The sequence below is a fragment of the Olea europaea genome, unplaced genomic scaffold (genome assembly GCF_002742605.1).
Source record: "Olea europaea var. sylvestris unplaced genomic scaffold, O_europaea_v1 scaffold1175, whole genome shotgun sequence".
Taxonomy (NCBI): domain Eukaryota; kingdom Viridiplantae; phylum Streptophyta; class Magnoliopsida; order Lamiales; family Oleaceae; genus Olea; species Olea europaea.
Window position 1 is genome coordinate 137500 of NW_019229159.1, and position 10624 is coordinate 148123.

At 30.7% G+C, this 10624-nt stretch overlaps 1 protein-coding gene across 1 annotated transcript; it reads right to left on the reverse strand.

Moving 5' to 3' along the window:
- Positions 1-3001: 3001 nt before the first annotated feature.
- On the reverse strand, positions 3002-3875 carry LOC111373891 (ATP-dependent DNA helicase PIF1-like). Its single transcript, XM_022996481.1, has 3 exons — positions 3361-3875; positions 3159-3225; positions 3002-3007 (listed from the first exon to the last, which is right to left on the reverse strand). The coding sequence occupies exons 1-3, from the start codon at positions 3873-3875 to the stop codon at positions 3002-3004; spliced, it is 588 nt and encodes a 195-aa protein (XP_022852249.1).
- Between the last annotated feature and the right edge of the window lie 6749 nt (positions 3876-10624).

Genomic DNA, 10624 nt, shown 5'->3' on the forward strand with positions numbered 1-10624 from the left:
ATTTTATTATCAATTTTACAATATTTATGCATGTATAGACTATGAAGATATAATGTTTATTTAGAACTCTTAATAAAAGTTTCTCTATTTTTAATTCTTAGATTCATTCATATATACGTTATGATTTTTTGAATAATTTATGCAGATATCTCTAGAATATATAATTTCTTCAGACCAATGGTTTTCCGCTACAATTATCCAGTATCCAAATTTCGAATATCTTAAAGACTTTGTAGAATTTATAGATTCCAATAAACAATTTTCGTTGATGTGCAGTAATTTTTATGGGTTTCTTTATGGAGTTTTCTACAAAGGAAAAAATGTACAATTTAGTAGTAGGTTGGTGCATGAATTTATATTGAGGCTTGTGAATTGTGGGAAAATGATGAAATTTGGGTAAGGTTAGGCGACCGTGTAGCCAGGTTTGGTATGCAAGGATTTTGTCTTATTACTAGATTACCTTGCCATGAACCATCCATGGATATTGATGATACAAATGATCGTCTTAGAAATCAATACTTTAATGGCAAAAAATGAATCAGTATGAGAATGCTTTTTTAAGCATTCCATGCGTGCGAACATGAAGAAGATAAATTGAAGCTTGGTTTAGTCATGTTGGTCGAATGTGTGTTGACACCCACTGCAAGACAAATTGATTATAGAACTCTTGGCATGGTTGAGCATCTGGATGAGTTTCTTGCATATTCATGGGGTCACAAAGAAGCATCACAATCTGAAAGAATGCAAAGGATGCAATGGAATGAACAAACAGAATGCAAGTATACGTTACATGGGTATCCACTTGCATTCCAGGTAATTAGTCACTATTCTTGTATTGAATTATTATGTACAATTATTTTTAATTATCTTGCAATATTAGATATATAAAGCATTTCCAAAGATCGGAAAGAAATTTGGACGTCATAGGCATAAAACACCACAGAGTCCAAGAATGTACAAGTGGAAATCCAACCAATTTGTAATTGAAAAAGAGATAAAGGATATTTTTGTCTACTCGTAAAGTATGTTTTTATGAATGTACAATTACTCTCACATTCAATTATCTTAAAATTAAATTAAATTCAAAATAAACGATTTTGGTATTTCATTTTGATTACAGATCCAAGTGATTGCCAGAACTCTTTCATTGCCAGTAGATAATGGACACAGTAGATTAGATGTGATTTTAAATGGAGTATTGGATAATGCAATACAACAAATCCCAAACAATATATATGTGCAAGAAACGACGATTCCCGGTACTTCTACATCTTTACCTGTATTTGGGTTTAGCTCTGTTCCTAGTGGCTCCAACTCCCTAAGTAAAGATAAAATGGAAGAATTGTTGGGTATCTACAGGAAACACATAGCATCAGACATGTCTGGTGTATACAGCAACTTGAAGGCAAAATTTGCTGAATAATCAAGAGCTCACTACCATGTGGTTCTTGAAAACCAAAAACAGTTATTTGAGAAGCAAGAAAATGGCAAGAAGATTACATGCAACGTCATTATCAAATGATTCTTGACAACCAAAGGTAATTTTTTCAACAGCAACAGAAGTGGCAGGAAGATGTATACCAGGGTATGCAATCTTATATTGGCACCAGTTTAAGTTCAATGAGATCCTATGTCAATGAACAAAAACAGGAAACACTGAACTTCCATGCAACAAGATGTCCCTCTCGATACAACTGTTGTTTTTTGCGATAAACCAAAGGAGATATCAACAGCTGAACAAATTGAAAGCTCTGAAAGGTCGATAAAAGAGAAGAAAAACAAGGGGAAACAAATACAGTCATCATCATCATCAGGTCGTCCTTTGGAAGACTATCCTATGGAAATATACATAAAAATTAGAAATTTTATATTGGAGAATCAATCTGGGTAACAAATTTAATTGTACTTGTATTAGCTCAAATGTTCAAGTTCTCTTTTGATTTATTTGAAATTAATTAAAATTATGTCATACAGTGTATACTTGGACGATGACAGTAACAATGTCTTCGAAAGAGACATGTTGAAAACTCTAATGGATCAAACACATGACATAAATATGTTGTAAATAAAGTCTATGAATTACAATAGATTTTATTTCATATTCGATATATATAATCTAGTTTATATCTATTTATTTCATCAGAACATTAAGCTAGAGTTAAAACTATTGAGGCGGCTCATGAATGATAGTTGTCCACTTGTTTGAAAAGAATATGCAATTATGGATTTCAAATTTGAAATGCAATGTGCTCGTCACATGACGTGGCATATTGACACAGGAATGGGAACCACCAGAGGTGAACCTGATGGAACTCTTTTGCAAAGTTATGTGAATGGCAAAGCACCTATATTTGGTCCTCCTTGGATAAGATACAAGTATATATTAATTTCGTGCTCATATCCGGGCAATAATTGGAATATTTTCCTTGTCAATATTCCTGAATAAAAATTTCAAATATATGATTGCAGTAATAACGTCCATACACCGGATCAAGTAAAAGCACATGCAAAAGCTTCATTGACTATGGTACAAGCATTATTGAAGACTGCAGCTTTTTCTTCTAGACGAGATATAAGGAAACATAGAAATAAACAAATGGATCAGGAGATTATACCCTACCTAAATTATGAAAACAATGGGTAAACATTTAAGCGACTTGTTTTTTAGTAGAATATTTAATTTCCTGAACTTAGCCATTTAATCTAACACTAAACTATTTCTTCCATAGGCCTAATTGTGGAATTTTCGTGCTCAAATATATAGAATGATTTGTTTTGGGATATGCAATTGAATCAGTTTCGTCGGATATGATGAGCATATATAAACGAAAGATTGCAGTAGACATTTGTAATAATGAATACTTTCTTCATCCTCATAAGTCATAATTGTAGTAGATAACAAGAATATACTGATTGGAATATTATGTAATATGCTTGTGTTTTTTTATCATTCTTTTGGTATCTTGTCACGTCAGTTTGTGTGTATATAAAATAAGACTACTTAGACCTAAATAAATAAAGATATGTTGAACATGGAATATTATGAAGGGCATGTTTAAAGATAATGATTTGACCATTTTGTATGTACCATGTTGAAGAATAAATCGTACTAACAAGTATAATTGAAACGCATAAAATAACTTATAAGAATAGCTAACCTTGTATAGCTCAATGTTATTCTTCTTGACAAAAGATGAATTAGCAGAGAAAATATCCTCTTTTAAGCTAACAATAGATTGGCAGTCCAATTAAGCAAAACTTGTAATTATAGACTTGTTAAGTAGTATGTATCAAATTCAAAATTTCAAGGTAGGCTACATTTTTTGTGCAACAATTGTGTGATTTTTTTTATCAATAGACTTTATTATAACTTTTATGTTTTCTCTTGTTCTTGCTCTAGATAAAGCGACATATAACTGACCATGTGAGAAGACAGGTTCAGGCAAATATAGTCCAACGAAATCTAAAGTTTGACCTTGAACTTTGTTAATGGTCATTGCAAAATAAGGACGAATGGAAAATTGAGTTTTCTTAAATAGTACTAAATGCTTACTTCCTTCAAGTGGAATAAATGGAATTTTAGGTAAAAATACTTGCTTTCCACGATATTCACATATTCCAGTTTCGATTAAAATAACATTTCGTTTAAATTCTCGATAAATAAATCTGGTCCCATTACACAAACCTTCTGAAAGATTAATGTTTCTAAGCAACATAATAGGACGATTTCTTTTTAGTACAAGTTCATGTGAAGGGATGCCATTTGGAGTTAGACTTTTCAAAAAGTCATCATGAATAAATCCTTCTATTTTATCAATTACTTCGTCAAAACTAAAATACGTAAATATCTCTCTTGAAATTTCTTTAACTAACATATTGTTTATTACATCTACATGTACATTTTTTGGAGTCAAAATAATTCTATTTATCATAGTATTCAAATTGTCACCATATGTGTGAAAATTAGGAAACACAATAGCAATTAGTTTTTTCAATGATTCAAATTCACTCTCAAAATCTATTATTATATATGAAGGAAGCTTAATTATGTGACATGTATGTTTTCTTTCAATACTATTTCCAATTCTAAGTAAATATTTACAGAACAAAGGATCTAATTTAGCTCTCATATTCTCGGTCAACGGTAGTTGTGTAAAATATTGCCATAAATCTAAAAAAAACTAAACTGACCTTCATGATATCATCTTTTGTTCCTCTTTGTACTGCTAGCAACACTTATTGAAAATCTCCTCCGAACACAACAACCTTTCCGCCAAATGGCAATTCACATTCAGTAATATCTTTTAACATTTTATCAAAAGTTTCAAAAACACATCTATTAATCATTGATGCTTATCCTACACAATTAGCTTTGTCATTTGTAAAAGTTGACCAAGTAATGATTGTTTACTTACTGAATATCGCATATCAGAACTTGTTTGAAGTGAGATTTTAAAACGTGAATGACCAGTTCGCCCAGTCGGTAAAAAATAAGCAACCACTCCCGATGATGCTGTTGCTAATGCAATAAGTTGTCGAGATCTACTGTAGCAAGTAATGCCTTGTACAGAAAAGTTTTTCCAGTACCTCCTGGACCATCAATAAAAAAAACTTCATTTTTATTATTTACAACACAGTCTAAAATAACATTATAGGCAGATTATTGTTCTTTATTTAAATTCTCTGTAAAATACATGTCACACTGAACATTAATATTTGTAGTCTCTTTTAAAATCATGTTTGCTAACACATCCGCATCGTACAATAATGTCAAAATCTACCAGACCAAAATCATTTATGTTTGTACCAAAAACTTCCAAGAATGAATTTATGCATCTCAAAGCCCTAACCTCGACATCACATACTGTCATGCTTGCATGTAAAAATTCTTCTATCATGTACACTTTAAATTTAACCCATAAATTTCTAGGATTTTTAGGGCTACAAAAAATTAATATATTAGCAAATAGGTGACATAATGATGTAGGCATTTGATAGGTGATCGCCTCATTTAAACACATTTCACAATAATTATTCCCACCTATTAGACCATGTAAAAATGCAGTTTCGCGATACGTTGGCACAACAATGTTATTAAATGTTCTTAAATCTTGAAAAGACTTAGGCCCTTTAACCTGATTCAATAAAACTCTTAGAAAGTATCTCTCGCCCTCAGATGGATTAACAGCAATTATTCTACCAATAACATTTTACTTTTTTCTAGGACTCCAAACTCGAAAATATGTATTGCTTACAAAGTATGTAGGAAAATCCTTATAAAACAAAGTTCTTGCCTTTTCATTTAAAATATTCATTCTAAAAAATTCAGTTAACATTGTTCGTTGGATGAAGTATTTATTTATAAATTCTGATAAATCATCTGTTTCATTATATGTAACCAACTGATCATTTTCAATATGTAACTGCGAAGAAACTACAGAAGGAGATATGTCGAATAAATCAAAACTAAAAATCCTCCATATAGCTTCCGGTGCAGATATCCATCTAACGGTTTGATAATTCGAAATCTCATCAATATAATGCTCCTTGGAATCTTTATTCATAGTAAAATTAACACGATTATGTCCTTTGTATACATATTTGTATAAGTATTTGACTACTTTAACTGAAGAACATATTTCAACATTAATGTGACAGTCATATTTAGCCATAATATAAGGATTATATGGTACAACTCATCTACTGTCTAGTACAGACCCTCTGACCCTAACAGTAACACCATCATTACGATGCCTATAAAGTGGATATAAATCACTATCTAATGAAGTATGCAAAATGAATTTTCTTGAATACTTATTTTTATAAGTATGGTTATTTTTCATGCACATATTTGTAGGATTTAATTGTCCACAAGGACCATGCATCATATGTTTGACCACAGTAGCATGCAAGTGAGGATTTCTCTTTGGATATGGTATTTCACAAGAAACAATTTCGTCAACTTGCGTAGAATTAGTAATCATAAAACTCGTTTTAAATATCAGGAGAAAATGAATATGAAGTAGACCTCTTTTTTGGAATTCAATTACATACACATAGGCAGCTATATGCCCTAGAATTTCTCTCTTTATTAAATTTGTTTTTAGTTCTTCAAGTTTTGCTCGAAATATTCGAGCTAACAAATCTGGCTTATTCTGTATTTTATCATTGTACCTCAATTCTTGTTTAATTTCAGACCAATTTGAATTGCATGTCATTGTTAAAAATACATCAGGTTTTCCATATCTTTGAACTAAACACATTACATCCATATACCTTTTAGTTAAATTTCTAGGACCCCCAATAAACCCTGTAGGCAACACAATTGATTTACGAATTTTATAGTCTCTATTCTCACCATTTTATATACTATCTACAATTCCTTGTTAAAGTTCACATCGTATAGTCTTTTGATTATTATGAAAATAATACAATCTCGCAGTTTCAATGTTAACATACATATCTACTATATATTGTTGTAGAAGTCTGTCTGTATAAAGGAGTACAGACTTATTTGAAAGTTTGATTTGAAGTTTGTAGCAAAAATATTCACGGCACGATACAATAAATCGTTTCTTACTTCTCTTCTTAACTGAAAGGAAAAAAAAATTAAAGTCACAAAGATAGATATAGAAATGACAATACATTTATGTGCTCTAAAAATATTAAAGAACTTCAATGGTAATAAAGCTTACCACGATCTTCCATCTCTATAAGTTGTTCGGTCGAATCAATGTGGTTGATTTGTATGAAATCTTCATGGACTATTGAAGTATTCAAATTTAGTTTTTCAATACTTTCATGCCATTCAGGTTCTCCATAGGTAAATATTAATAGATATTGAAGTGGATCATAACAGTCATAGTAGTAATTTACTCTATGTGCAGTATTGAAATGTCCATAAATTAATATATCACGAGTCTTTATGTTTGCAGATGGATCCTCATCAACCCACACTGCAGCCACTTGTTCATATGATCGCATGTTATATACTCTCTGGTCGAGACCAGGATCAGACCTCAGCACGATACAACATGAATTAAAATCAGAAACTTTACTTAATGATCGAAAGAAACGACAATATGGATTCATCTTTAAGATATCTATTAACTTTTTCAAAGTTGATTCACTTAACCTATCTGAAATTTGTAGTCTATTACTAATTTCATTATCAGTATCGTAAAAGCATAACTGCAAATACGCAGTCATCAGTTGGTAGAAGTTGATTTATAAAATGGTATACCTGTTCCTGAACTTTGAACGTATACACACATCTATTATTGTTGCACAAAATTTTATCATATTTAACACCAAATGAAGTTAATGCAAAATGGTTGTTATAAGTACGAGCAACTTTTTTAAAAGCAATCGTCTTACATGAAATAGAAGTAAATATCTCATACAATTCAGGGGGAACACTGTTCATCTGTAATTTAACATTTCTATCACAACAACAAAAACTCTTACTTTCTTTTTAAAACTTTTTTGCACCACAATGTTTACAAATTGTACAAGATGGAAGAATATAAGGTTCAACTTGAATATTTCGTATATCAATTCTCTTAGAACGATCTAAAATGAGAGGAACATATGAACCACTTTGAGATTGTATATTGTCATTTTCAAATTGCTTTTCCACGCCAATGATTTCATCAATATGAAGATCCTTCTGTAATTCCACAGACTGATCAATAGAATCTAGAATCATAAAATTAGTATAAGATCGCTGAAAGACAACGGAAGTGCAAAAATTGGATTAAAAATAATTTTACAAAATAAGATGAAAGAAAGTGCACTACAACATGACCAAATAAATAGCCAGATGCAAAAAAAATTATAAAAAAATATTCAATCTACGAAGCCTGCTGTGAACTCAGGACAGTATTTTATCCTTATTCCTAGCATATGTATAGAATTTGTAGATACTTCTGTAATACCAAATATTTATGTTAAAATGACGTAAAAAAGAAAGTAAAAAATATTAAATCAACAAGAAATCACATTTAAACAACAAATCATACCTATATGTCTTTTACGCAATTTGTCTTTTTGTACCATTGGCTGAATTACAAGTTCAAAATCGTGTGCTTGTGTGGATAAGTCTAGCCTTCTTAAACGAGCACGTCTACTCTTAAACCAATTATAAATATTCATATCAGAGATTTGCCCATGCAACGATAGTTCGGAGACTATCTGCGTGATCCTTTACTTGTTTGGGGTTGTATTCTCTTGATTAAATATAGATTCGAGAACTTGAAGTTGTGTAGATGTAGGCGTCCAATATTGCTTACCCATTATATTGCTGAAACAAAGAAACCACAAAAATCAACTTAATAAAATTTGAAACATAACTAAGAGTATGCACATTGAAAACAATATCCTCGAACAAAAGAAGTCAAAAAAATACATACACTTCCAAGACCCGAACAATAGGAAATATATTGAAAAACAAAATAAAAGTAAAAATGAAACTCACCAACAACAACAGGTCTATCGCTGAACAAAATATACACGCAACTTGAAAACAGGGAGAAAACAGAAGGATGGGAGGGATGGGAAAGGACGACGAAAATAAGGATAATGATAAAAATAAGGACAAAAACAAGGTGCTTGTACGAATGAAAGGAAAACAACGTCGTTTTTCCCGTTCAAAAGGTAAAATAAAAATGACACAGACAGAGAAATGAATAAATTATACTCACCTAAGTACTATAGTTGGAAGAATAAAAAAAAAAACTAAGTATACTTATTCATTTTTTCTATATTATATATTATAATTTTTTATCATCACATAAATAGAAATTGCAAAATTTTTAAAATATTGTTAAGAAAGTTCGACTACCACACACACAAACGTTGATTAAATTTCATACAACAGAAGAAACTCATGTTGAAACGAAAATATAACTTCATATAAAATTATGTCCGCAAATAAAAAAATATTGAACTGTTGTAATAAGCGCTAAGAAAAAAAGAATACAGAGGCACAAAAGGCGCGACGCCTCTATAATTACGGAGGCACAACTTTCATTTTTTTTCTTTCTCTTTCCTTCACCGGCTCTCAGTACAACAACTTAATTTCATTTAATCAACTTAGTTTTTTTAATAGACGTGATTTCTAAGATAAATACATAAAATATAGATCAATTATATATATATATATATATATATATATATCCTTCAAATGAGCAGAAATGTAGATAAATGATAGACATATTAATCATATTTCAAATCGTAACCTTTTGAGTGCAATCAAATAATGTGTGAAATATGTTAGATCAAATAGTCACTCACGTCAATAGTTCAATAATTTTTTTCTTCTCACTTTTGTTTTTGGAAAGAGTAAGATCGGGCTTTTTCGGTAACATATTGTCTATTTCTACAACCCGTGAACCTCGTGTCAAATCTAAAGAAAAAGAAAAAAGAGGGGAAGTACATATCCTCTAACTTAAATAGCTTTTCGTGTTTTCAAAATTTACCTTAAATCACTCCTCACATAAAAGATTTAAAAAACTTTGCTTGCAGGTGCTTAAGAAAAAGAAAATCAGGTGTCTATCTACTCTTTCTTGATTACCCTAGCTATTTTCTCAAGACTAAATTTTGTAGTTTTAACTTACATTTTTTTTTTATTGAAGATAGATAGACTAAATTTCAATCTTCAATTCTATTAAAAATCAAACACAAATCATGAATTTCTTACCAAACTTCATGATATTCTTCTACAATGACATACATGATATTTTATTTTTTAAATCATATACAAAGTTTATCTTACACACATGAAACTTCCATTAACAAACTTTCTATCTCGCCTATACTGCAAAATCTACCTTAAAAAAATCTATATCAGGGCATTCACAACGTAAAAATAGAATTTTTCTAACAAAATTTTCATTGTAGTATACCGAGACAGAATGGATGTGCCACATCATTTCTTCAGAATCATTACTCCTTCACTAAACCATAATACCCGTCTGGTTAGTCACACAATAGTTTCTCCTCTCACATTTGAATAGATGCATTCTTAATATCTCTCTTATACTTTTTAATGTATATGTATGGACGCTTTCCAAATCCTTTGTCAACGATTGAAGACACTAACTTGGTGGCACAGTACAAGTAACTGCATATGATAATATAATTGTCATAATACGATTGGAAAGAGATGAAGGAAGAATATATTTTGCCGATGGATGGGAACAAATTTTTTACCATCATAACTTATAGGATGCTCATGTTTTGGTATTTGAATATAACGCAAACTCGACATTCAATATGACCATATTTGACCATTCTGGATTAGATGTCACATATGACTCTGATATTACTGAAGAATACAACGTTTCACATACAGATAACCCTGTATTTGAAATAAGACTAACACCTCATCACAACAGCTATCGAAAAATTGTAGTTGTCATCTTTAATATCTCATTCGACTTCATCTTTTCCACATAAATTTGATTCCAAGATCAATAATTTATTCATCCATGGTTTTCCAGTGTATAGCAGGACAGTTCTTTAGATACCACCTACCAAAAGGTGTGCGAAGTGTTCAAATCCATGATTCTTTATATAACAACTGGGAGCTCGCCACAAATTTACGACCAAACAGTCTAATAAG